Below are 26,215 nucleotides of genomic sequence, written 5' to 3'. Positions count from 1 at the left end.
AACTCTGCATCAAAAACACCAGCCACCTGCCCCAGACTATAAATTGAGACTCCATATTGGACGAAAGAGGACAAAAGTGGACGAAGATGGTGGTCCAGCCCAATCATCATGCACGATCGGCCGTGTGGGTTGCCTCACAGGGCCATGCAGCTGGGACTGTTATGGTACCCAGCCAACGTGGCTATGAGAGAGCGTCCCTCATATTGCCTGATCTCTGATGAAGTCATCAATTAAGCAAATCTTGGATCTGCCCTCTGAAATGGGGGATGATCGCCTTGGAGGTAGCTCGCACCCCTTCTCCATGTCGATCTTATAGGTCCAATCGCCAGAGGCCCGTCGGAATTGATTTTTCGGGTTTGGGCAAAGTTGGAGCTCTCCAATTCTGCGAGGTACATAGTCATATACGGAAAGATAACCAAGGTTCTCAGTTCGGAGTAGTTCGTGCCTTTTCCTCGGGTATAATCATCGTAAAACTCCAGATCCATTCGATCCAAGAAGTGGATTCGGAGAAACCGATCGCACTATTGAAAATTGAAAAAACTCAGCTGGGACACCGCTGTTTGTGGCTGACCACCAGCCACAAATATCATGGCTATCTCCCTATATTACGCAGTAAATATTGTCATCTTGATTCTGCGCAATATATCCCGTTACAAAGGGATATATCCCCTACTTGGAGGTTTGAGATTGAAATCATTATTGACCCCATTTTGACTTGCATCTTCCGTCTTTGCTTTTGCCTTTTTCTCGTGTTTACTTTTCCCAACTATTAAAATCTTTCGCAGATCGAAATCAAAACATCCACATTGGATGTGATATGCCCCCGACTCCACATAGAGGTAAAATAATAGAAATCAAATCATTGTCTGTTCAACCCGGTACAACATACAACATATTGATCGATGTTGTATGGAGGATGGAGTACAAGTACTTCTCCATTATGATATTTAACGCTGTACATCCCTAGCCACACAACTCTGGACAAATCCGTAGAAAATTTATACCATGAGCGCATCGCATGAAATGGCAGTCCTATTCCCCCACTGCACATCCTGTTATTTTGATATAGTCCAGGATCATGCAACAACCAAGTTGGGCATTACTCTGTATATGTGTCTAACAAATGCAGCTGTACGGAGTACTCCGTAGAAGTACTCCGTGTTGACCGGCAGGTTCCCGCTGTTTGTCTCAGCCTGCAATTAAAGCTCATATTTATGCAAACGCCAACGCCACTTTTACACTTACCTGGAAACCTGCAGGGACTTATCCTTGGTCCCTGGACAGGTTTCAGACACCGCTATCCCTGATTTCCTGTACCCTCAAAGCTCATACTTTGTCAGTACAGCATCCTACCATGTTGGTAACAGTGGTCTACCACCTCTATTAGAATACAATCAGGGAAGATCCAAATCCCAAATACCCTAGTACCACTAATGATACTGATATTGACGTTACATTGAGTATAGCGCTACTGCCTAGACGCTTATCTGGACTTCCCCGCTTCAAAACTTCAACTTCCACCCTTCAAACCTCCAAGGCCACCTAGATACTCCCGGTTTTTACACTAAATCCCCAGACCCGTTTATTTAAAATGGTTCGCAGGACTACAAGTTCGCCATTGACCTCGGAGTTCAATGCCTTGGTACAGCAACAGATGGACAAATGGAAAGTCCCCGGACTATCCATGGCAGTGGTCCATGGCTCGAGCACCTGGTCAAAAGTATGGAAACACAATCGAATTGATGGGTACCGATCACTAAAACTAAATTTCAGGCGTATGGATTCTCCGAGTTTCCTGATCGCAAGATGACCACCGACACTCTGTTCTCTACTTGTAGCACCACAAAAGCATTCACTGCAGCGGCCATGTCTCTTGCCATCGACGATAGCAAGAATACTGAAAGCCCCCTTCGCTGGGACACACCAATTTCGTCCATATTGAGAGATGATTTTGTGCTGGAGAACGACTATAGCACGATGCATACCACCATAGAAGATGCTTTATCGCACCGCTCGGGGCTATCAACTCACGACGCTTGCTTAAATCTAGTGTATCCCCAGAGATCCCTACGCGAAGCAGTTCGAAATTTGCGGTATCTTCCTATGGCTTATGCTCCCCGCACTACTTTCTCTTACAATAACAACATGTATATGGCTGTATCTCATGCATTGGAACAAATCGAGGGTAGAGCCCTCGGTGAGACTCTCAAGAGACGCATTTGGCATCCATTAGAGATGAACGATACATATTTCTCGGTGACAGAAGTCTCGGAGGATCCGTCTCTGAATCCTCGACTCGCGCGGGGCTACACCTGGGATCCAGATACAAACACCTACATCGCAGAACCATACATGAACGATGTCGCCGTAACTGGAGCCGGTGCCATGGTGAGCAGCGTACTCGAGTACACCAAGTGGCTACGCGCGATGATCTATCAAAAGGGTCCAATCTCACCACAGGGCCACGCAGAACTTTTGAAACCACGCACGGTGATCTCAAATTGGGAAGAGCTAGTCGGACCCCCAGCCTGCCCGAATCATCTCTATGCCCTGGGATGGTTTGTAGATAGTTACCGCGGTGAAACTTTCTACTGGCACAGCGGGAGCTGGCCAGGATTCGGCATTATGGTGGGCTTCCTACCGAGCAAGGGTTTTGGTTTTGCCATGATGGGTAATACGACCAATGCCCGTAATGCTCAGGTAGAGATCTACATGCACCTTCTAGATCAGATTTTCGGTGGATCGGGGATTCCGCGCTCAGTGGGCCAGGCGACTGACCCCGAAAACAAAAAGATCAAAACGAAGTCAGAGTGTATGGAAGAAGCCATCAAACGGCTTTATCCCTCTCTGCCTGATCCTATCATTTCCCATTCTCTGCCGCTAGAGCAGTATGTGGGAAGATACGAACATCCTGCGTACAGTTCTATCACTATATCTCTCCGAAGCGGATGTTTGGTTGCAGATTTACTAGACCGTGCGATACCTTCCCTTATCAATCTCGCACATGCAAGCGGGGAGTTCTTTGTGACGCATTACTACCAACCCAAAAACATTGGATCGCTGTCTGGTTACTACGCAACGGAATTCATAGTGGGTTCCGATGGGATTCCCATCGCGATGGGTATGGATGTGGAACCCGCTTTGAATGGAGAAAAAATGTGGTTCGATCGCAAGTCCTGATGGCTTGTAATGCTCGGCTACTTTGTATATACGATATAGACATATATTTCAGATATGAATATGACCTAAATCGATACAAATTGATCATATCAACATCCTTGCAATTGAATACACATAGATCAAAACTCATTACTCCGGACAAGTGAGACATTCGTGGCAATTCGAGAAAAAAAACCCCCTCCCCCCCTGGAGATACCCGGACACCCTCGGCGACGCCGGACCCGACCTCGGGCTAGGTCCGCTTCCGGTGGAGTCGAACCAAAATTTCTTCTGGCCAACAACCAGATGCAAAAAGATAGTGACCGACGCAGGGATCGAACCTGCAATCTCTTGATTCGTAGTCAAGCGCCTTGCCATTGGGCCAGCCGGCCGTGCTATTGTTATAAGAGCTTGCCTAATTGTGCACTATATGCAAAAGACTCACGTTGGGTATGTCACACAAAAAATGCCCATTTCCAGGCATATGGTTTTATAAAGTCCTAGATACAGATTATTTACCAGATATATGACAAGAAGAAAAAAGAAAAAAGTGCTTTGGGACATTAACATGCCCCCGAAAAAAACCGGTAGAAGAAGCCGATGATCATAGGCCGCCCATATATATATCGCCACAACCAGGTCACACATTCAATTCGGAAGCGTCTGCCATACAAAGGTTTGACATCACAGGAGACCTTTCACAAAGTGTTCCTTTTCCTGGCAATGAAAATCGTGACAGGCGGCCTAGTAGTCTCCGCCCTTCAACGCTCGCCCCCAAGTTCATCGGCAGGCGTCCGATGGAGAACCCGACCAAACAAGCCACCAGCCCAACGGCAATACACAGCAAAGCAGGGAGAATGATGTAGACGACGATACAAGATAAACCGTCAGATTTGAGGGCGCCCGGGGAGTCCAGACTGAAAAGTATTTTTCGCCAGTGCCGCGCAATGTGGAATTGTTTGTACCTGGGGCTGACACGGGGGCCGGCGGCGTGTTCTCGATTGTGTCCGAAATGGTACCGGATTGTAATTCCCAATACTTCACCACCCACAGCGGACTCTTCCGTAATGAGCTATCGCCTCGACTGCCACTGCGGGCTGGTTCAATACGGAAACGGTCCATTTCAAATTTACCATCTTCACAGACATGGAGGTGGATGGCTACTGCGTGCGGTGATACTAGGTTGCCCCGCAGATCGAGAAACTCGATTCGAACAAGAGTCGTATCTTCTATAGTGCCTATCTCGCTTTTGTGAACTATCTGGGTCTCGAGCGAGTGGGACAATTGCACGGTCTTGCCATTGTGTGTATATTGGCTTGCGTCGTTATAGAGGGGCGCTTGGAGCTGCATTTCACCTGATGGCGGATATAGTCGGTGCTCATTGGCGTATAGGCCTCCTTCTTGAAGAGAGAAATTCATAGCCTGTACCATGTTAATACAGGACAATGAACTGATGAAATACCACTCACGAGTTTCCATGTCATTCCCATTTCGAGGGAATCAGGAGAAGAAACAAAAGGAAGTTGGAGTTGATGAAAATTGAAAATTGGAACGAAAGAGCCGAGAACACTGCCTAAGCAGAGCATTGCGCACAGCAGCTTCATGCTGTGGAATCCGGGATATTGTGAAGTAAAGGGTCGGAAGATATCGAAGACGAATTATAAGAGTGTGAAGTAAAGGATGGTCTGGCAAAGATAGAACGAAGGAAAAGCAAATATTAGGAAAAGCAATGGGTATACAGATATTGTCAAATCGATTTGACCCCGGGGCTCTAGCAAAGTTCCTGCACCTTTAAATAAACCCTAATGTAATATATATGCACATTTGTAGTTATTGATGCAGTGAAAGGGCAACTGCCGACAAAGTTTAGCATTGGCTTACGCCTCCATCTAGATATGTTTCGGTCCGTTGGGGGCTTCTTCATCGACCTTTGTTAGAGGCTCTGTTATTTTCCCTGCAGAGCCTCGATTGTTTTATATTCCAATCGAACCTCTTATATATTTCAATCTCAACTGAACTCAAAATGATGTAGTTCCGAGAGGTATAGAATGATAATATCAGAACAGTAAATGGGTCCGACTCTGAATCTAAAGACGTCCAAAATGCCGAACCCTAATTCGGTAATTGGTCAATCGAGATTTGTACTCACAGGTTACCGTCCCATAACGACTGAAAATGTTTGCACTGGACCCTGAAGATCCATGGTTGCATACCCCGTAGATCTGACACGGTCATTAGCCAAATCGCGATAGAATGACAAAAAGTCACAGGCTTCAAAAAAATCTGGCCACGCTGCAGCTCTGGGACTTATTGAAGGATTCTTGGCAATCAAAGTGCTCCCGTTCTTCGGCTCGCATCGTTTGTCGCTCTCCCTTGATACAATAGGAATTCCCAAATCTGCTCGACACCACCCCACATTTAATGCCGCATAATAGGCTAAAGTCTGTGTCCACTATCCGAAGGTCCCAACCGAGACTCAATTTGCTTCGCTAATAAATCCCAATTTTGTTCAATCTTGTTGATACTAAGATCATCTGGAAGCTATTGTCTTTTGATTGCTTTCCACCAAAGAGCGGAAGCGGTTGGCGGATATATTCATAATTCATAAGGAAGGAAATTACTACATACATGCATGTATGCCCCATGAAAAGCTACAGTTTTGATGCCTGTCTGGAATTATGTGCTGGGCGTTTGTCATGACAAGAGGCTGTATGGTATTACGAAAGTTCTCATCTTAAGAAGCTTGATTATTCCTCACGTTTAAATTGAGAGTGGATCAATATTTTCCGACGTATGTTGTACGCATTTCACACACGGGTGATACCAAGCCATATTCCCCGCCAAGCCTGGGAATTGCCTGATCTGGAAGGGTGGATAACCTCGGAATCGCAATGGTTGTTGTCGTTAGATTTCTGTAAGAGCGACAGCCATTCTTATCATCATTTGATCTCAATGTCGAAGAGCCCTTCAACCCTCTTACTTTCTTTACTACTCCCCATAGTCCAATCGGCCTCGATACATAACGTGGAATTGGTGCAATGTTTGTACAGGAAAGATATCTTATCAATCTTAATTAAGTGTCTCGCAGATTTGAACAGGTTAGACGCTCTCTGAGGTTCCACCAATTGACCTTGCCTATTTATTAAACACCTTATGTACACAATGTCTATAAGACAATGCAAAGATTTAGGTCGGTTTGTAATAGGGCGCGGTCTGCCAGAATCGACAGCGTGGGTTATTGGTCGGGTCCTGCATCGGCTGAATGGTATGATTGCCGATGTTTACGAGCTGTGCATGCTTGCCATGCTTTTTGAAAGCCGGCGCCAGATGAGATTTTGGCGCGCCATGCTGAACAAAGCTCGTAAAATAGTCTTGCATAGCCAACGCCACAGTCACATTAGCTACTCCCGAGTCTGTACCGTTGTTGTAGAAGGTGTAGGAGACATCCTGTCCATGTAGCGCAGGTGGAATGCTGAACTGATACGCATAGGTCTCATTGTAGAAAGCACGGTTGATATAGTCGGTGTTGCACTGGAATATGAGATCCGAGATGGCAAGCGCCGTGCGCGTAACCGAATCGGTGTATCCATAGGAACCGTTATAGACCGGTGGGTAGAGGACATCCAAGACAAAGTGGGACACGTTTGCTGGGGTATTCGGGGACAAGGTCTTCAGTTGAGATGCCAGACCGGTGCTATTGACGCTGTCCGGAGAAGTAAAGACCAACCCTTCGTTCGCGTTATGGCCAACCATAATGTTGAGGTTTGGATCGAAGTCGCCTCGAAGTAAAAGTTGTCCCGGCAGAGCAGGCACGAAGCTGCCGTCCACAACGGGTCCGTATGTGAATTGTCCCCACTGGGACTTGGTGGCGACCTGGTACGCATTGGCGGCGATCAATTTGTGCGATGGTAATTTCCGGGCTTGTTCAATCGTGCTGACATTGAGAATTCCTAAGAACTGCTGCAGAGTATCTTCTTGTTCCTCTTCGCCAATGAGCGGGACCCAACCTGGGCTCTGTAAGATCGCTTGCTTGAAGGGCGCAGCACCCCGTGTACCTCCATATGCGGTTATTTGATGAAGGATTGATCCGGCTCCAGCAGATTCGCCCATGACTGTGACTCGGGTTGCATCACCACCGAAAAGGTGAATGTTCTTATATACCCAGTCAAGGGCAAACCGTTGATCGTGGAGTGCTGCATTGGCGGTGCCATTCGCTGTGATACTGTCACCACCAAGCCAGCCGAATGCACCCAACTTCCAAAAAATTAGTATTCTCAGAGTACAAAGCAGGAAGATCATTCGACTTACTCGATAATTCAGGGCAACGTAGACGATACCATCATTGTTTCCTTGCATACTTCGCTGGATCAACCCAGTTGGGTCTGAGCTGCCTTTATCTCCTCCCACATATCCTCCGCCATAGATCCACACCAGCACCGGCGCCAAGTTCTTTCGAGGTGCTCCGTCTTGACTTTTTGTGGATTCGAACACCTTTTTGGGGACAACAACGTCAAGGAATAGACAGTCCTCGGTGGTGCGTGGGTCTTGCTCCGCCGGCTCATACTTATAGGAAGAGATGTTGGTGGATATGGAGAAAGACTGGTTATAGAAGTAGCTCAAGAGGAAGGCTTGCTGGGCCTTTGTCGACCATAATGGGGCTGCCTGTGGACATAACCTGCCCACAGAGCCATTTTGGATATGTTCTCTGTTTTGTTTTGGAAGTACGGGTGCCTGGAATCGCAGTTCGCCAACTGGAGGTGCCGCATAGCGGATATTGGTGAAATTATAGAGGCCATGGGAGCTCTATCTTGAATGTTAGGGACAATAAAAGCCAAACTGAAGAAGACTTGTCTGACATTGAATGAAATTGCTTGATGTCGCTCATATCCCAGATCCACAATAGGTAATTTGGAGGCCAGGCACACTGAAGCCAGCGCCAGCAACAACACAATGACCATCTTGACCCCAGAAAAGCAAAATAAAAACGCGGGAAAACGGAGAATGTCTAAAGAGCTTCTGGGCTTATATGTATATACAGGGCCGGAACCCCGAAGTCAGCCCATGTTATGGACTATAATCTTGTATCTCATCCGTAGGTCCCGGACCTAGAGTGGAGTGTATTATGACCCAACAGAGAACTAGATCGAGATGAACTAGACTTCTCTACCAATCACCATCATCCAAACCTAGCCATCGGGGTAATGCAATCAGCGGTCAGTTCATATTTACGACCCAAAATGCGCAATGATGTCAAAGCGAGACATTGTGTTGGGGCTCGGCGATAGCACACCAATTAGAGATGCAATTCCCCAGAATTTATAGTCCAATTCGTGAACGCTATACCGAATACGGGGCTGAGCTCCGGTCGTAAAGTACAGAGGGAATTGTTGGCGAGCACAGACTGCGGGGTACTCCATCGCCTTAACACCGATGCAGCATAACGCCCGTCAGACGGAGACTCCGATAGGTATATACGACGGTTGCCTAGGAACGGGGATTCGAATTGTCATTTGCTATACAGTTGCATCAATGCCTCAGTTATCGACCTCGCGAATCTTATACTCGAACATCTGATTAGAAGGCACTTCATGCTCATTCTGGAGTTTCGCGGCACTCTCGGCACCCGCTGCTGGTACACGGTACTCAAATCGTTTCCCATGCGCTGGCACAGTTCCATCAGGCAGTGCATATGGGAAAGGCAAATACTCGGGCAGCAAACCCAGCTGCACGAGTACTGTTGCTTGATCCCATGCAATGTGTTCATGGAACAAGCGATCTCCTCGAATGTTGACTACAGATGTGAATGGAACGCGAACGTGCTTGCCTGTAGGAGGGATACCGGGAATCCTATGGCGAGCGAAGATGTCAGCTAAATGTCCAATTCAATCACACGGACCGGACAACCCACAACCAGTCCATCTGCTTCAGATGAGTGAAGACAAATATGAACTCGTCCACGATTCGGTCGGTCCCGACTGTCCGACTAATGAGCTCCAATGATGTATCTTCGGGGTTGTTGAAGATGAAGTGATTGAGATAAAAGTGGCTCAAACGAGTTCGTCCAATGCCTCCTGTTAAAGTTGGCACATGGTTCACGTAAGGCTCTGCGACCATCGTTGCCATTGTATTTTCAACCGAGCGTGCTTCAAATTCATAATAGGTGTGTTCGTCCCAGATTTTCTCGAGGTCAAAGTATGGGCCCCCTAAATGCTTTTTAATAAACCCGACATTTCGAGTATGAGCTACTCCTGCTGTCGAGATCTTGAAATCTGGATGGCCTGGGACCATGAAGCTAGGGGAAGATACGTCAGAGTATACGTGGATAGTTTGCACTTCCCTCTTCTCGCCTTTCAATGGACTAGACAGCTGGAAAAGAGTTGACTGGAGGAAGGGGATGTCCCAGGAGTCGAAGACGACCGCGGCGACCAGAGCCGTGCCTTGAACTAGTGCACCATACAGACTGTCTTCGAATTCGGGACTATAATCCTTCTTTGATCCATAAACTAATGCCACGTCAGTAGAGACTAGCGAAAGAGCCAGGTTCATACTTCCGTACCTACCAACCCAATCTTTTCCTTCGTATCACACTCCAGCCTCTCTGATAAGCCACGCTCAGCGTCTTGAATGAGCTTCCGTAGAGTTGATCTGTCAATGGCAGAATTATCATCCACGGTAATTTGCGCCACTGTAAAGCTTTCCTCGGCCCATTTTTTGAGGGGTTCCGGATCAAGCGTCTTGTTTTGCTGTTGGCATGTCGCGTAACAAAGAGGCCGTATGAGAATTAGTCCTGGGCCGTGTCCACAGCGAGAAAGAGGAGGCTGAATGGTCACATATGGACCCAATTCCACTTGAGCGGAATGAAGACTTGATTCGGACATTTCCAGACAAATAGAAGTCTGAATTTGATTAAGCCCGGGGATCCAAGTGGCCGGGGCGATCGTTATATACCCGGGGCTCTCTCACCCCCACTTTGGATCTGGCCAGTGGGAAGAAGAATGAAAACTAGCTGTGCAACGGTTATACCTCAGAAAACGAGACAATCCCAGAAAACAATCATGTAATCATTGCAACGATTGCATTTATTACATTTACTTCAGGTGTTACCATACACGTGACCTGTCATCGGAGCTCGGCCCGTTGCTTTCCACGCGCAAGCTCTCTCCCAAGAGCAAACCCCAACAATGAACGCACTTGTCCAGTCTGCTTTGACTGATGTCGAATCCAAACTCAATGCTCTTTTGACTAGTCTTACTACATCTCCCACAGCTGCAGGAGCCCCCGCCGCAGCCGTCGCCCTACTCGACGCGGACGATGTGTTAACCTCCGCCATTGAAACCCTTCGGCAGCACCAAGAAAACCACGCAAAGATCCTTCGACTGCGAAATGAGGCACAGCAGCTGGAGGACCGAGTCAAGGGCATTGTAGGGGATATTGAAGGGTTCGAGAAAGAGATCCGCACAGCTTGTGGAGACAACGGCGACAGCGACAGCGATTTCGATTCCGACTCCGATGAGGACCGTGGGGGAAAGAAATCAGTGCTACGGGGAATCAATGAGATTGATTACAAACTACTCTTGGATTTCGCACGCCGCATTAGCAAATACAACCACGAAGCAGCAGCCGATGCCGCTACAGGCGTTGTGAAACGACAAGAACAAGGCCATGCCCTCGCCGATAAAGATATAACAATGACGGGAATAAACGGAGATCAGCCAACAGAGCAGGGTGCCGAGCCAGTGGCATCTGTCACCAAAAACGCGACGCAGTGGTTAGACGAGTCCGCGAACGTTACGCGCCAGGTCTACATGCTCCCCTATCCGATGGAGGAACGGATCCGGATGGGACTGATGGGCCAAATTCAGCTTGCGGCTGGTGATGATCCCGAAAAGGAGGTGGAACGGTTGTTACGCGAAGCTGACGGTCTTGGGGCCGCAGAACCGCCAGCACCAGTTGAACCAGCGGAAAGCACAAAGCAGGCGGACGAGGCTGCGAAGGCCGCAGCTCATGCTGGGTCATCGGCCGCTGGAATGCCGCGGGCGCATGCTGCACCGCCAGCTCCGAAACCGAAACCCAAGGCGATGCTGGACCTTGATCTCTACGACCCCGACGAAGATGACGATTGAGTGTTTTTAAAGCGGGCGTTGCATTCGATTTCTAATGATACCAGCTACAACAGCACAAAAAGCCATTTAACAATTTCTATTTATTTCAACCGTCTCTCATTCCGCATCGCATATCTGCATATCTCGGAATATGTAATCCAGCCGTTACATTTTATGAACCGAAGACTTGGCCGTCCATCCCCGGAACTTCTTGCCATAAAAATAGAAGGGGATGGCGCAGAAACACCACAATACTGCCAGTGACATGTTCATCATGATTGGCTTGATAAACCCACTCTTTTCCACCCATCCAGTGATGAATTTGCTGAAGCCATAGCCCCAGAGGTTCTTGTTGATAGTGATAGCCACGAAAATCAACCCTGCCACAGGCTTGTAGCTGTCAACCGCGTACGTGCTGACAATAGCTGGAAGGGCTGCAACCTGGATGCCTGCTGCAGTGTACCCAATGAAGACGATGATCTATACATGCAATAGTTAGTTGAGAACCTGCCGAACAAGGAATGACCACGCTCACCTTCCAGTCCCATTCATACTGGTACCCAAATGCAACAACGAAGTTGCCAATTATCGAGATGATGACATATGGAATCATTGCTGGCAGACGCATCTCAGGTTCTCGGATACCGCGGTTCTTCCGGGTGGCCTTCATGGAGACCCAATCTGAAAGCAGACCGTTGGTAGCCAATCCAATGAAAGTCCCGATCAAAATAGCAAAGTTGAAGAAGCCAATGGTCTGGCTACCAAAGTTGTAAGGAGGTTTTGCAAATACTTGGCTCTGGGTGAGGCTGAGAGTGAGCAAACAGCTGGCGGACCATGACACGACGAACGCGGCCAGCTCAACGATGGGAAAGGTCAACAGCTTCCATGGAATCCAGAAGCTGATAATGAGAGTCTTGACGTTGTTCCCATTCAATTGCCAGAGTTTGAACTGTTGCTTTGACGGCGTGCCCTTGTGCAAATAAGGGTCATGCTCGGTAGTTTCCACATTCTCGTTCTCTTGTTTGGTGTCATTGTATGCTTTCTCTGTCCCAGATCTTCCAGTTACCGAGTCCGGAAGAGTTACTACTTGAAAAGCCTCATCTGGATGGATGCGATGCCATTTCGTCTCGGGGAAAAGAAAAATCTGAAGTAGGAGCACCAATCCGAGGATGCCGACATTCAGCCAGAAGAAATTGCGCCAGCCACTATGTTCGGTCATAGCACCCGAGATGATGGGACCAACCTGGACAATGTCAGTGATAGCCAAAGATTTGATTTGCCAAATAACTTACCATGAGAGATCCAAAGAAGGCAGTGAAATACATCGTATTGTACGCACCGCGCTCATGCAGGAACATGATATCCGTGATGATCTCCGGTTGAGAAGTCTAGAGGTCAACGGTCAGATTTCATTTATTGGAAACAGATCGAGACACACACCTCTGCCGGACCAGCGCCCAATCCATTGAGCACACAAGCGCCCATATAGCTACCATAGCTGGTCGCCATTGCTCGCCAAATATTGCTGACCAAGCAGATCAGGGTTGAGAAAATCAGGACCGGCCGTCGTCCGTAGGACGTTTGAATGGGGATCCTGAATCAATCCGGTATTAGCAAGGCTCACCGGATCGTTGTACATGACCAATCCTTACCAGAAGAAATTGCTGAAACCCAGCACCAGAATGCAGACACCGGTGAACTGCACCACGCCGGCCAAATCGGACTGAAATGCCTCCATCAACTGCGGGAACATAGGAGCCAATGCCATAGGGCCCAGTGCCTGACTGAAAGTTGACAAGGATGCAATTGTCATGGCGATGATTTTCCAAAATCGTTTCCAGTTCTGCAAACATGGTTATTGATCGTTCCAGTCAATTTTCTTGAAAGAGTTGCTTACCAGAGGATCATGAGGATCCTGCGATGGCTGGGGCACCAGCACCCGATTGGATTTGGAGGATGCTTTCACGAAATGGTGAGAGCCGACATCGGTCATGATCTCCGTTCCTGGGTAGATCACTGTTCCCAGCTCCCGCTCGATTCTGGGTAGATAGTTAGCAAGCTTAGCCAATACGGGGTGAACAATGCCACATACTGGTGTAGAGTCTAAATGAAAGATACATTAGCAAGAATAGGCAAAGCAAGCTTGGAAGAAGGACTCACCGCTTCATCGTAGTTCATCTCCATGTTTTCGATTTACCGCTTGAGGCTGTTAGAATTGATATAAAACGGTGAGAAGGATAGCTTTTGATTTACCGCTTGATGTTGGCTTGATATGAAGTGGTCAGGAGAATAGCTTTCGATTTACCGTTTGATGTTGGCTTGATATCAAGTCGTGAGAAGGATAGCTTTCGATTCTCCGAGGGTTTTGTAATGTTACCTCAATTGCGCGGTCAGGCTAGGATCCCTTGTGAGTTATATTTCAAAGTGCGATATCCAAGATGAGAGAAATTAGATCCCTCGAGGGGCTGGATTGAAGAAAGCAAGGTGAACTACGGGGTACTGAAGTCAAAGTTATTTTATCCCTGTCCATAATTGCGTATCTCTCTTTTGAATTCAACCAGTAGCATGGCTTCTAACAGGGCTCTAAGCAAAGCGTGTAGTGCAAGTGATATACACCTGGACATACTTCGTCCTCCAACTCCACGAGACTTGGGGAAATACTCCGCAGAAATTCCCCGGATTCTCCACAAACCCAAAACGCTCTCAGTTCTTTCTTATAAGTTGAAGATATAGGGGGAAGAATTCTCTGTATTCTATTTGGATCATCTTTCTGAGGTCTGCTTCACTTGATTGTGCAAATCCCATAATCACACCATGCCAGGTTTGGAGACTCACTTTCCCGCATATGGATTATATTCCGGGGGGGGCTGGGGAGAAGAGTAGGATAAGAAGTCCAAGGACATTTTATAATTTTCAATCAAGTTGTAAACCAAGTGAGGGTGAAGCAAAAGGGGGAAAACAGAGACCCTAATTCGGATATGAATATGCAGCTCGGGGGCAATTTGGCGAAGCTGGGCCGATAGGCAGGGGGTATTGCTTGTTTCTAGTTGAAATCACAGCAATTGCTTATATGTATTTAGAACAATTAACCAACGGTATAGAATATGAGTAGCATACGTGACTAGTACGTACGACGAAGGTATGTAGTATTATCCATGTGTGCATGCCTGAGGCTATTTTACTTTCCACCCTTTCTTCTCTGGAGATATAGGTACTTCTTTCTATGTGCTATAGTCGTGGACTTGATCCCGGCTTCGCCATATTGCTCTTTTGTTACCCTTATTGGAAAGAGTACTACACCGGAGGATGTTCCGGACCATTTCACCTTCTCCTTTTCTTCAAAGCTCAAAGGGCTCAAATGGCTGGACCCGAGCATATTTGTGCCGGATCATAATTGCGGCCTGTCACCAGGGTCCTGTCCTTAAATTCCCCGTGGAGGGGAGAATTTCGATGAGTTCAATGATGATCAATAGAGTCATGATCCCCGGATGTCATCTCCACACCAAAAAACACGCGAAGAAGCCTGGTAAAGCTTGTTCGGGCCAGACTGTGCTGGCAAGCCGGACCAATCGGAAACACCGCTGCTTTATCTACAGAGTCGATGTAATTGTATCCTGGCACTTCTCTGAAGGACCCCCAAAACCATTTAATTAGGCTCTGGGGCCCCGGTTTATGTCTGATACCCAGAATGGCGGTTCTTGTCCTCCTGGGTGTTATTCTGCTGAGAGCTCTTGAAATATTCTTGTCGGGTACCTCCCTATAATGAGTCATTACGAAGACCCTTTTTCCAATCACACAGAAGCAGATGGGGACGTGGAGAAGCAAGAGAGTGATGGTGAAATTCGCTCTGCTGGGGGCGCTCCTAGGCGCAACCGCCAAAAGAAAGAGGGTGCGGATGGAGCCGTCGATGGACAGGCTAGAGAAGAGTTGAAAGAATGGGACTGCTACGACAAGCTAGGATATTCCTTCCCCTGGTGGAAGAAATGGACTATCCTCTCGGTGATCTTTGCCGTCCAAACATCCATGAACTTCAATGCCAGTTTTTATGCTAGCAGCATCACGCTGTATGCGAAACATTTCAGCATCTCAGAGCAAGCCGCACGCACTGGCCAAATGGGATTCCTCGTTGCTTATGCATTCGGCTGCGAGTTTTGGGCGCCCTTCAGTGAAGAGTTTGGCCGATGGCCCATAATGCAGCTCAGCTTGTTCTTTGTCAACATCTGGCAGATTCCCTGTGCTCTGGCTCCTAACTTTGGTACCATTGTCATCTGTCGCATTCTCGGGGGTCTATCATCCGCCGGTGGTTCTGTAACACTCGGTATGGTGGCAGACATGTGGGAGCCAGAGGACCAACAATACGCCGTGGCCTTCATTGTGTTATCCTCTGTGGCAGGCTCGGTCGTTGCCCCAGTCGTTGGTGGCTTTGTGGCAACTTTCCTTGATTGGCACTGGAATTTCTGGCTTCAGCTTATCCTCGGAGGCTTTGTGCAGATACTGCACTTCTTCATTCCAGAGACCAGGTGCAGCATTCTCATCACGAGAGAAGCCAGACGAAGACGGAAAAACGGGCAGACGGTATGGAGTGGGGACGAGCTGAAGAAGACTCGCATGTCTTTCCGCTGGGTGTTCATGGTTTGGATACGGCCGTTTATTATGTTCCTGCGCGAGCCGATTGTCTTGTGCCTCTCTCTGCTCAGCGGCTTCAGTGATTCTCTGATCTTCACTTTCCTTCAATCGTATACGCCGGTATACAAGCAGTGGAAGTTCAACACCATTACAACTGGACTTTCTTTCCTCCCGTGAGCGCACACGACCTTGAATTTTAGGCTGCTTCTGATAAGCTAATGATGCAGACTTTTGGTGGGCTATTTCATTGCCTATTTCTCGTTCATTCCATGGATCTATCGGCATTGCAAGATTACAAAAAAAGACCCAGATGCTCTGCAGCCGGAAGCTCGTCTTTATTGGTTGCTATGGGGCAAGTATTCTCAGATATGGTCTGTTGGTATTGTCACTAACTAGCAGCAGTGGCCCCTCTGTTGACAATTGGCCTATTTGGATTCTCGTGGACTAGCCTTGGTCCACCTCATGTCCATTGGATTGCGCCTATGATTTTCTCCGCCTTGATTGCGATCGCCAATGTAAGCCAAAGCAGGACCTCTACTTTTGATATAACACTGATAAGTTATCCTGTGATCAAGTACGCCATTTACATGGCCACAATCGACTACATGATTGCCGCGTACGGTCCATATTCCGCCTCAGCCACAGGAGGAAATGGATTCGCGCGTGATTTCTTGGCCGGCATTGCGGCAATGTATTCAGTGCCCAGTAAGTGATTATATTCCTACAACGGAACATCTCCTGACCGCGAAATCGTACTACAGTGTACTCAAACATGGGTAAAACAAACCACCTCGAATGGCCTTCCACCTTCTTGGGCTTCATGGCAATCCTCTTCACCATTCCAATATACATATTCTATTGGAAAGGTCCTAGGATTCGAGAACTGTCACCATTCGCACAGACTTTGGCTTCCGACAGAAAGAAGGCTGGCCGCAGGGTTTCATCCTGTGGTTCCGGTGATCCAGATCCTGTTGAAAGGTATTTGTCTGAACGTTCCTCAAGCGAAACCAGAACCAGATCCGGTCTGCCACTTCCCTCGGAGTAGGTATCATTGAAAGGCGAAGATTGTCTATGCCTGTCTTCCCGGTGGCTTGGGCAGTGATTCACGTCAGAAGCGTGGAAAGAAAGAGTAGCATTCATTGATACAGGATATAAGAATTGGTTGCATTGAAAAGCTTCTTTTTGGTTTTACGGAGACATTCTTCGTGCTCATCTCTTGTTTCTGTCAAGATTGGCCTTCCTTACTGCTAGACTAGAGACAGTTTTCTATTTTATTCTGATATAATAATACATTTGTTTTCAAACATTTTTTTGAGGTTGTTAGCTCTCACACACTTATGGTGCGTGATGGAAGAATGTCATCATCCCGTCAAAACATGTCATAGCCAGCCCGGAAATGATTCCCGATGAAGCACGAGCGGTAATATTCTCGGTATCTGATAAGTGTGTTTTGCCCACTGGGAGAGTGTTTTGAATTAAATATAGATGTTTAGACAATTAGATACAGTATAGTTGATGGGCCCCAGAGCCATAAGAGCAAGTAAAATCATTGATTCCAGGAATCCTGAAGTTTCCGAATGGCATATTCGGTGGTCCAGCCCAGATCAGCTTCGACACCGCGTAGCAGATCAATGATGATCTGATGCTCCTCCTCATTTTCAAGACACTGTCCGACAGCAACAAGGAGCGGAACCATGAATATGCGAACACCACCCTGAGGTCGGCCCAATGCAATGCCGCAGACTTCACGGGAACGGAACTCGACCTCTTTGGTAACCTCCCGGTACCCTTGTAAGCGGTCAAAGGCTGTAGATGGGGCACTGATCACATCTGCCGGACGGTTGAGCAATAATGCGATCCGCCCGAAATGGTAATGTTGCATGGTTGCAGCACATGTTGTCAGGCTATGGAAGATTTCAGGGAATGGCAAGTAGCTCCCCTCGGTAGGCTTTGAAAGGTCCTTAGGGCGTTCGATCCGCACAGAAGAACGGAACGTTTCGGGTACGTTTTCAAACCATGTTTGAAATTCGAAGGATAGTCTGAGCCAGGTATCTGTGTCCGGATATGGCAGTTGAGCGGCGTTTGGTGATGTGCCCCGGATTTCGGGTGAAACTGCTGGTGGAGATCCTGTCCACTGGGCGAGCTGTAATTGTTTGGATCTTGCGAGAAAGTTGATGACTTTTGTGACAAGCCAGATTAAGCCATTAGCAGCCTGATCTTCCCGCGAGAGAGACCCATTCCGAACGAGATGAAAGGCTTTTTGGTCATTGATTGAGATTCCTGCTGCCCGCCAGAGGGGCAGATTTTCGGGATCGAAGTGTGTAGGTGATCGGGTGAAATAAGAACCAAGATAGTCTTGGCGGGCGAAATTCCAGAAGGCAGCCTGAATACCATGAGAAAACAGGGCGGATTCTGCCGAATATAAACTGAGAAGAGACTCAAACAAAGGACGAACGTGGGAAAGTTGCCTGATTCTAGACGTTAGCAAGGAAATAAAAACCATATGAGGACAACTTACATATGCCACTCGTCCCCGGGCATATCTAAAAGTCTGTACATGGTAAGAAGCGTAGCAGTTGCTAAAAGCTCCTCTGTTTTTCGAATTACCGCCACGTCAATTGGATCTTCACTCGCAGGTTTCATGCTTGCTTGAATCTGACGAGAGTTGATCCATCGACTGACGATCTCAAAGGGAGACTCCAAGATCGCCGAGCTAGACACAGTGTTGTAGCCATCGGATGTGATGTTATTCAAATCCGAAGCTGCCAGGTAATAGTAATTGGCAGCCTTGAGAAACCAGTCAACTTGAGTTGCATTTGGGTAGATTTCAGTAGTCGCAGGGCTCGTGAACATTCCACCTGTGGAAGCCTTGGCGCCTTTCAAACGAGCTAGGTGTTTTGCTGCTAGCGCTGCAATGGCATACTTGACGGACAGATTGTTGATGGCTCGAATAGGAACATGGACGGTGAAGAATTTTTGAGTATCCGACAAATCCAACCTATTCTCATTATCAATACAATGCAAATGCAAAGAGAAATTTCAGTTGTACGCACCATGGTCCTATGGTTTCCGAGTAATGTCGAGTGAGGAACGCGATTTCGTGTTCAGTCCCAGTCATGAGCTCCGAGAAAATATCTTGGAATTCATCTTTTTCACTTCGATGTGATGAGCTTTCGGATATAACCCTATGGAATTCAGGGCTCTTTTGTGGAATTGCGTTGTAGGTGTTGTCAAATGTTGGGAACCCTCCTGCGGGCCCAGTTGGTGAAATTGACTGGTAGATTCGGTTTCTTGTAGACCTGTTGCCTTCCTCAATCCCAGGGATGGAGTTCGAATTAGAGGTAGCTGGGCTTTCGGGAGCATGCATGTTTGTTTGATGGGTACTCCCGATAGCAAGCTCTGGCCGGTTAGAAGAACCAGGCATCTCTACGATCATCGGGTCATCTGTCGAGTCTAACCTCGCTTCTCTCATCGGGAATTGAAGAGCAGGGTCATTTCGCTCTTTAGGTTGATTCCATTGCAGGATCTGCTCTTTGGGTTCTACTTGCGAGCTTTTTTGGTGTGGGTCTGATATCATTTCTGCGGGGACCTATCACAGAGCATGAGTGTGTGGACAGTCAGATAGTTGAGATTTGACCTACTTTAGGTGAATTGAATGCAGAGCCTGGCTTCGGATGATGCTCCTGATATGGAGCATAACGGCGCCTTACTGTGGCTCCTTGATCGATGAATTTTCGGGTTTGGACATACCCCGGGCATTCTACCCCCGCGGTAGTGCACCGCTGACAATGAGGGCGAGTCTCATCGCACTGCCATTTGTTAGCGACAATGTGCAATTGCATGTTCCAGTGAAGTCAAACTAACTTTTAGATGTCTCTTTTTGCAACGCTCGCAAGCCTTGTTAGACGGCACTCCAGGCATTGTGCGTTGCGTGCCAGTATCGCGATTTCCAGGGCTTAGTGCTCGGGTTTTAGGGTCATTTATGAATCTCCGCTTTGCGTCTTTGTAACCCGCAAAGCTATTTCACATTTCGAACATAGACCAGGCGAAGAATCAATTCGAGAGCAAGAAACCTAGAATGAATGATGCAAGATGCTTGGCTGTGGAAGGGATGATTACATAATACACGGAGATTTTTCGCTTGAAACTCGGCCTGTGGTCACGTTTTCCCCTGTACATCCTGTCGTCATCTACTTCTCTTCTACAAAAAAAAATCCCATACATCATGTTACGAAAGCCTTCGTTCCTCGTTGAGAACCAATATGATACACCAGCTTCATTGATTCGGTCTATGGAAGACCACGATGTAGGTCCGAGGAACTTTCAAATACGATGGGGCTCAATATCTTCAACACAGCCTGTTCTTTCAGGCCCAGAACAAATTCGCGTATATCACGAATGGATTGGTGTGCTACTATATCTTCAACCAAGTAGTTCCATTTGCTAACTGATTATTGCAGATGCTGGGAAGCCTCATAATATAGTTTGTTGGGAGTGCCGTCTCCCTGATAGTCTGATTGGTTGCCAGACATGCTGTAGATCCTATCACACAGCATGTCTATTGGACGTGGTCCGATCTGCAAATAACTTCCATTGTCCATCCTGTCGGGCAAGAGCTTGGGATCATACACCACCCCAGTTCCCCGTACCATCTCCCGCCCCAAGTACTGGTGGCACAACACCAAAGGGCTATCCAGACCCATCATCTGGAAATCTGCCAATTCATGGTGATAGATCAACAGCATCACGGCGTCAATCCTCACTGGTCCCGCGCATGATGCCTCCGCCTAATTTCAACCGTATTCATGAAGTCGATACCCGCGGCCCGCCAGCTGAGTTGTCTCCCGTTGCAGAGACGTACCCTCAACTTCTGGAATATCTAGCGCTGCCAGATCGTGAGACAGACCACCATGCCCACTCGGCACAATTCAAGCATCAACTGGGAATGGCGATGAAAGAGATTGAATCAAATCGGGCGTCAATGCGAGAAAAAGCAAGTATTCAAGAGAATTATTCGAATTTGCAACGCGAAAACGCAAATTCAAGGGCCTCATCACAGGATTCTGCTGCTCCTAGCCCTTCGACAGTTTCACACACCGTCATCTCAAGACCTGCGTCGGAGCAAAGGGGGAAGGCTTGGGACAGCATTGTCCTTGACCTATTTTGATTGTTCACACCTGGCTGCACGAAGCATTTTTTATTCATAGCCACCAAGGAAGAACAATCGATCGACGAAGAGTTGCAACCGCGAACATTGGACGTCTTGAGCTTTGTATTTACCCGACACGATCACTTTCAGTGGCCTCAATATCTGCCGAGCACAATTTTTCGGCGTTCTGGATACATGGGAGCCTTCAAGAGCATTTTGCCGAAACCCGACCGGCCGATCGCAATGTTGTTCACGTCACCTCCAGTCACCCCATATTTTTGACGCAAACCAACGCGGAGAAGGTTACATGAAGCAAATGCCTTAGCTCAGTCTCGACTCATTCCTCTCGGAACTCACGGATCATCCCCATCCCTAGAGAGACCACGTTCCCCGCAGCCCGGGATAATTCGATTCCCCCTCAACCTCAACGATCGGCATTCAGTAACTTACGTCAGTATGAGCTTTTGTCTGATCCTAGTTCAAGCATCTTCTGTACATGTCTTCGCCCTGCTTTTGCTCCTTGACCTCTCTCCATGTGGGGAACAAACAAGCGTGGCAGGGTGTATTCCGGAGTGACCAGATGGGGTGGATGTGACACTATGTTGGCCAAGGGCCGATGTTACGTCCACGGATGAATTGCTCCTGCATGTTTTCATTTGGTCTGAGGTCCAAGGATGTGACTGGCAGTTTCCTTCTTCTCGAAAGTTCACATGCCGATCTTCTCTGGAATGCTTTCCCCGCGACTTGTTGCCTATCCATAAATAAGAAGCTTGATTTCTGAATTGGAACGCGTCTTTTCTACGTCTCAATTGTAAACCGGGCTGCTATTGGATCAAATTTGTGCATGGTTGTGGATAGTCCAGAGCCCATTATGCCATCACAATATTCTTGCCTCCCCATGGGGTTACTCGGCGGCATCGTAACAGCTCTCTTTGCTTCCAACGTGATGGCTGCAAAGGATTCTTCGGCAGATCACTTTGACGCCTTGAAATATGTCGATCCTTTAATCGGTACCGCGAATGGAGGTTTGTCTTGAATATTACAAGCCTTTCCTGTCAGCGAAGGCTGACAACTATTATAGGCCATGTATTTGCTGGCGCGACTATGCCATTTGGTAGGTCATACCCTCCGTGCTTTCATCTAACAAGACTAACAAATTCAGGTATGGCCAAAGCCGTGGCAGACACAACAGGTGAGAACCAGGCGGGCTTCGCTTTTGATACGAAGGTTGTGACAGGGTTTTCACACATGCATGATTCTGGGACTGGCGGCGTAAGTTTTCGCATAATATTGGAGAAAAAGAGCTCTATCTGATTCGCTTTCAAGGCTCCATCAATGGGAAATTTTCCTATCTTCGCGCAAGGAAATTGCCCGCATGATGACATTAACCAGTGCAAATGGCAACAATCAGACAGAGCATCTACCTGGGTTAGAGAGTCCCCTAAAGCTCGCCCAGGATATTTCAGCATTTCATTGGCGAGTGGTGTTTACGCAGAAATGACTGCCACAAATCGATCTGCTTTATATCGTTTCACTTTCAATGAAACCTCCGGCCAGTCGCTCAGTCCAGTGGTCCTTCTGGATTTAATGGATTTACCCCAGAGTCGAACAAGTGGCAGTGCCGACGTGGACCAATCGACTGGGCGTCTCACTGGAAGCGGTACTTTCAGCCCGAGCTTTGGTGCTGGCAGTTACAAGTCATATGTCTGCGTTGATTTTAAAGGAGCAGAGCTCCGTGACACAGGCATCTGGAATAAAAGGCAACCGGACACCAGCAAGCGGACGCTGACACTCGGATCTAACGCGGCATCCACTCTCTCGGCTGGAACATTTGCCAGATTCCATGCTCCCAAAGACAACAACATTCTTGCTCGCGTTGGAGTTAGCTTTATAAGTGTTGACCAGGCTTGCTCAAACGCGGAGCGAGAGCAACCTGACTTTGACTTTGAGGGCACCATTTCTGCTGCTGAATCTGCTTGGCGAAAGAAGTTGGATACGATCTCTGTGGATGCAGATGGAGTTTCATCGGATCTACAAACTGTCTTTTGGAGTGGAGCATACCGAACATTCATCAGCCCCCAAGACTATACAGGTGAAAATCCTCTCTGGAAAAGCGACGAGCCGTATTACGACAGCTACTATTGGTGAGGCAAATCCGCTTCGAAAGAGACGACTAGTATACTAATATAGTCTAGTATCTGGGACTCATTCCGCAGTATTCATCCAATGCTGACACTGGTCGACCCTTTCTCACAATCTCTCATGATTCGCAGCTTGATTGATACCTATAGGCACGAAGGATATCTGCCTGACTGTCGCATGTCGCTTTGCAAGGGATGGACGCAAGGCGGTTCCAATGCAGATGTGGTCATGGCAGATGCGTATCTGAAAAAGGTCTCAGGTATTGACTGGGACACTGCATATGAAGCTGTTGTCAAGGATGCAGAGGTGGAGCCCAAGAACTGGGACGTGGAAGGCCGTGGAGGCCTGCGGAGTTGGAAAAGTCTGGGCTATATTCCTTTTGATGACGACGATCCCGATGGCGAAGGTCTACACACTCGGAGTATATCGCGGACGGTGGAATATGCCTATAACGACTTTTGCATTGCCGAGATGGCACAGGGCATGGGCCACCAGGCTGACTACGAGAAATACACGAAACGGTCTGAAAACTGGGCCCGTGTGTTCAATCCTGACCAGAAGTCAAGCATCAAGGGTGTCGACACCAACTTCACTGGATTCTTACAGCCTCGATACACGAACGGCACATGGGGCTACCAGGACCCGATATTTTGTAGTCCTCTTTTGAACTTCACCTCATGTTACCTCAATGCTGATGGTCATGAAACCTATGAAGGTAGCGCATGGATGTATACCTTGTAAGTGCTCACTCACACTTTATTCTGCTCATACTCACAACTAACGCCTTGTCTACAGCTATGCCCCCCACGACATGGGCTCTCTTATCAAAACGCTCGGCGGCGCCGAATCCTTCATCTCCCGGCTAAGCTATCTCCATGACTCCGGCTTGCTCTACGTGGGGGATGAGCAGGCCTTCTTACCAGTATATCAGTTCCATTACGCGGGACGGCCAGGTCTCTCGGCAAAGCAGAGCCACTTCTACATCCCATCCCAATTCAACACGACAGTCAATGGTATCGCCGGTAATGACGATAGTGGAGCCATGGGCTCATTCGTTGTCCTGAGCATGATGGGTCTTTGGCCAGTGCCCGGTCAGGACGTTTACCTGATCACTCCGCCCTACTTCAAAGAAGTCAGCATTCGAAACGCTCTCAATGGAAGGATCGCCACTATCCGGAATATCAATTTTGATCCTAGTTACAAGTCTATCTATATCCAAAGCGCCAAATGGAACGGCAAACCGTGGACAAAGAATTGGATCACCCATGACTTCTTCGCTGACGGCGGTGTTCTTGAACTTGTGCTGGGACCCAAGGAGAGTGAATGGGGAACTCATATTCAGGATCTCCCGCCAAGTTTGAGCGATTATCACTGAATCCTTGATTCTTGATTGAGGAGGAACTTTGCTGAAAGCCTGACGCTTTGATCTGTACTACATGTGTGACCATATAAAGCTTGGTCATCACTAGAATTGAACATGGACATTAAGCGACATTCTTTAAATTCGCGCCTATTTGGTTTTAACCCATAAGGTGCCCCCTTGATCTATCAAATCACGAACTAGCATCACTGGTCCCTGGACCTAAGGCAAAGTGTATCCTCCATCAATAACCAGGTTTGCACCAGTCATATAGCTCGACGCATCCGAGGCGCAAAACACGTAAGCCTAGATGGGCCTGTCAGTCAATTTCGAGAGAGATTGGTTCAGGGAAATCTTACTCCCTTCAATTCGTAAGACTCGGCCATTCTCTTGGCGGGAATCAAGTCCGTCCACTTGTCCCGCAATTCCTTGGGGAAGCCATCCAGAATTTCGGTAGCGATGTATCCAGGCGAGATGCAGTTGACTCGGCACCAGTCAACCCACTCGACAGACAAGCACTTGGCTAGTTGAACAACTCCCGCCTTAGACGCATTGTACTATACAAGAATAAGTGTTATGAATAGAATCTATTTTCAATCGAGAACATACCGCCGCTTGCTTCTGTGGGATATTAACAAGAGTCGCACTGACAGAGGCCGTGAAAATAACATTTCCACGACCCTGTTCCTTGAATATCCGGCCGGCAGCTTGAGCAGAATAAAAAGCACCATCAAGATTGACCTTCATAATCTCGCTCCATTGATCGGACGTGTAATCTTCGGCGGGGATGCTCGAGGCAATTCCAGAGTTAACGACCATGATATCCAGTCGCCCGAAATCCTTCGCGATCTGCTGCACGACCGCCTCGATCTCAGACTGGATAGCGACATTGGCTTTGTACGCTGCTGCGCGTACATTGTTAGTAGATGCAATCTCGGCTGCAACTGTATCGGCGGTATTGGATGTGTGATAGATCAAGGCGACCTTTGCGATTGATCAATTTCGGTTTTTAGGAGTATCAGGCAGGTAGTATAGTTTACATTTGCACCAGCTTCGGCCAATCCTCTCGAGACTTCAAGACCGATTCCGCGAGCGCCTCCTGTGACATGGCGTGTCAGCGTGAAGCTTTTGATGGCTGGGAGTCATCGTACCAGTCACGACTGCGACTTTGCCTGTGAGGTCGAAGGCCTTTGTAACATGTTGATTTGGGGGCTGTGTGAGGACCATGTTGTATAGGTTGTTTGCACTTGGGGTAATAATAGGAACAAAATCAAAACTTCGAAGGAAGAAGTTGGAATCTGAGACGTGTTCTTCTCCCCCTCTACCCCCGCATTGGGCCATCTAAGTGTTCTCCAATCATTGCGACTTTCTTCTGCCGCTCGTGCAGCCAAGAATGGGCCAAAGCTTGTTAAGGTAATCCCTGGCGACAATGAACATTGATAATCATAGGCCAATCTGCTTTGCTTCATGCTCAGTGAGACCCTTGGGTCTTTGGTTGCGGGTCATTTTCTCATTGTTTTGATGTGAATTGTTGGAAGCTGACGTGGTTGGGTGAGAGGCATTTTGTCGGTTCGCTTTTTTGAGTCCCTTGAACAACTGCTTGTTCTCCCGCATAAGTTCATAAGCCCAGAGTAGGGCGAGGGCTTCGTTGGACTTGTTTTCCATTGTCAAAGATGG

The 26,215-nt window shown here is 47.8% G+C and overlaps 12 protein-coding genes across 12 annotated transcripts; 5 read left to right on the top strand and 7 right to left on the bottom strand.

Moving 5' to 3' along the window:
* Positions 1-1,591: 1,591 nt before the first annotated feature.
* Positions 1,592-3,180, top strand: N7500_002744 (Beta-lactamase-related protein; the record flags this gene model as incomplete). The annotated part of the gene is made up of 2 exons (XM_056673890.1): positions 1,592-1,720; positions 1,774-3,180. The coding sequence occupies 2 exons, from the start codon at positions 1,592-1,594 to the stop codon at positions 3,178-3,180; spliced, it is 1,536 nt and encodes a 511-aa protein (XP_056534415.1).
* Positions 3,181-3,939: 759 nt separating this feature from the next.
* N7500_002743 (uncharacterized protein) lies at positions 3,940-4,763 on the bottom strand (the record flags this gene model as incomplete). The annotated part of the gene is made up of 2 exons (XM_056673889.1): positions 3,940-4,581; positions 4,629-4,763. The coding sequence occupies 2 exons, from the start codon at positions 4,761-4,763 to the stop codon at positions 3,940-3,942; spliced, it is 777 nt and encodes a 258-aa protein (XP_056534414.1).
* A 1,582-nt stretch (positions 4,764-6,345) lies between these two features.
* Positions 6,346-8,117, bottom strand: N7500_002742 (Carboxylesterase type B; the record flags this gene model as incomplete). The annotated part of the gene is made up of 3 exons (XM_056673888.1): positions 6,346-7,413; positions 7,468-7,962; positions 8,016-8,117. The coding sequence occupies 3 exons, from the start codon at positions 8,115-8,117 to the stop codon at positions 6,346-6,348; spliced, it is 1,665 nt and encodes a 554-aa protein (XP_056534413.1).
* Positions 8,118-8,693: 576 nt separating this feature from the next.
* Positions 8,694-10,037, bottom strand: N7500_002741 (uncharacterized protein; the record flags this gene model as incomplete). The annotated part of the gene is made up of 3 exons (XM_056673887.1): positions 8,694-9,006; positions 9,056-9,662; positions 9,716-10,037. The coding sequence occupies 3 exons, from the start codon at positions 10,035-10,037 to the stop codon at positions 8,694-8,696; spliced, it is 1,242 nt and encodes a 413-aa protein (XP_056534412.1).
* Positions 10,038-10,340: 303 nt separating this feature from the next.
* N7500_002740 (uncharacterized protein) lies at positions 10,341-11,282 on the top strand (the record flags this gene model as incomplete). Its single annotated transcript, XM_056673886.1, has 1 exon — positions 10,341-11,282. The coding sequence occupies one exon, from the start codon at positions 10,341-10,343 to the stop codon at positions 11,280-11,282; it is 942 nt and encodes a 313-aa protein (XP_056534411.1).
* A 144-nt stretch (positions 11,283-11,426) lies between these two features.
* N7500_002739 (putative MFS transporter) lies at positions 11,427-13,445 on the bottom strand (the record flags this gene model as incomplete). The annotated part of the gene is made up of 8 exons (XM_056673885.1): positions 11,427-11,741; positions 11,797-12,504; positions 12,554-12,649; positions 12,702-12,855; positions 12,914-13,104; positions 13,159-13,300; positions 13,354-13,364; positions 13,422-13,445. 8 exons carry the CDS (start codon positions 13,443-13,445, stop codon positions 11,427-11,429), a joined length of 1,641 nt encoding a protein of 546 aa, XP_056534410.1.
* A 1,578-nt stretch (positions 13,446-15,023) lies between these two features.
* Positions 15,024-16,932, top strand: N7500_002738 (putative MFS multidrug transporter; the record flags this gene model as incomplete). Its single annotated transcript, XM_056673884.1, has 5 exons — positions 15,024-16,060; positions 16,115-16,266; positions 16,290-16,402; positions 16,463-16,592; positions 16,649-16,932. The coding sequence occupies 5 exons, from the start codon at positions 15,024-15,026 to the stop codon at positions 16,930-16,932; spliced, it is 1,716 nt and encodes a 571-aa protein (XP_056534409.1).
* Positions 16,933-17,433: 501 nt separating this feature from the next.
* N7500_002737 (Zn(II)2Cys6 transcription factor domain-containing protein) lies at positions 17,434-19,808 on the bottom strand (the record flags this gene model as incomplete). The annotated part of the gene is made up of 5 exons (XM_056673883.1): positions 17,434-18,355; positions 18,406-18,885; positions 18,941-19,476; positions 19,529-19,696; positions 19,752-19,808. The coding sequence occupies 5 exons, from the start codon at positions 19,806-19,808 to the stop codon at positions 17,434-17,436; spliced, it is 2,163 nt and encodes a 720-aa protein (XP_056534408.1).
* Positions 19,809-20,112: 304 nt separating this feature from the next.
* Positions 20,113-21,054, top strand: N7500_002736 (PHD finger protein; the record flags this gene model as incomplete). The annotated part of the gene is made up of 2 exons (XM_056673882.1): positions 20,113-20,293; positions 20,348-21,054. 2 exons carry the CDS (start codon positions 20,113-20,115, stop codon positions 21,052-21,054), a joined length of 888 nt encoding a protein of 295 aa, XP_056534407.1.
* An 826-nt stretch (positions 21,055-21,880) lies between these two features.
* Positions 21,881-24,553, top strand: N7500_002735 (glycoside hydrolase family 92 protein; the record flags this gene model as incomplete). Its single annotated transcript, XM_056673881.1, has 6 exons — positions 21,881-22,061; positions 22,118-22,150; positions 22,199-22,308; positions 22,363-23,180; positions 23,232-23,915; positions 23,974-24,553. 6 exons carry the CDS (start codon positions 21,881-21,883, stop codon positions 24,551-24,553), a joined length of 2,406 nt encoding a protein of 801 aa, XP_056534406.1.
* Positions 24,554-24,760: 207 nt separating this feature from the next.
* N7500_002734 (SDR family oxidoreductase) lies at positions 24,761-25,765 on the bottom strand (the record flags this gene model as incomplete). The annotated part of the gene is made up of 5 exons (XM_056673880.1): positions 24,761-24,844; positions 24,898-25,095; positions 25,148-25,522; positions 25,579-25,637; positions 25,690-25,765. 5 exons carry the CDS (start codon positions 25,763-25,765, stop codon positions 24,761-24,763), a joined length of 792 nt encoding a protein of 263 aa, XP_056534405.1.
* A 216-nt stretch (positions 25,766-25,981) lies between these two features.
* Positions 25,982-26,203, bottom strand: N7500_002733 (uncharacterized protein; the record flags this gene model as incomplete). The annotated part of the gene is made up of 1 exon (XM_056673879.1): positions 25,982-26,203. One exon carries the CDS (start codon positions 26,201-26,203, stop codon positions 25,982-25,984), a length of 222 nt encoding a protein of 73 aa, XP_056534404.1.
* Positions 26,204-26,215: the final 12 nt, after the last annotated feature.

This window comes from Penicillium coprophilum (assembly GCF_028826855.1).
Source record: "Penicillium coprophilum strain IBT 35676 chromosome Unknown utg000002l_segment0_segment1, whole genome shotgun sequence".
NCBI lineage: Eukaryota > Fungi > Ascomycota > Eurotiomycetes > Eurotiales > Aspergillaceae > Penicillium > Penicillium coprophilum.
This window is presented reverse-complemented; position numbering and strand designations above follow the sequence as displayed.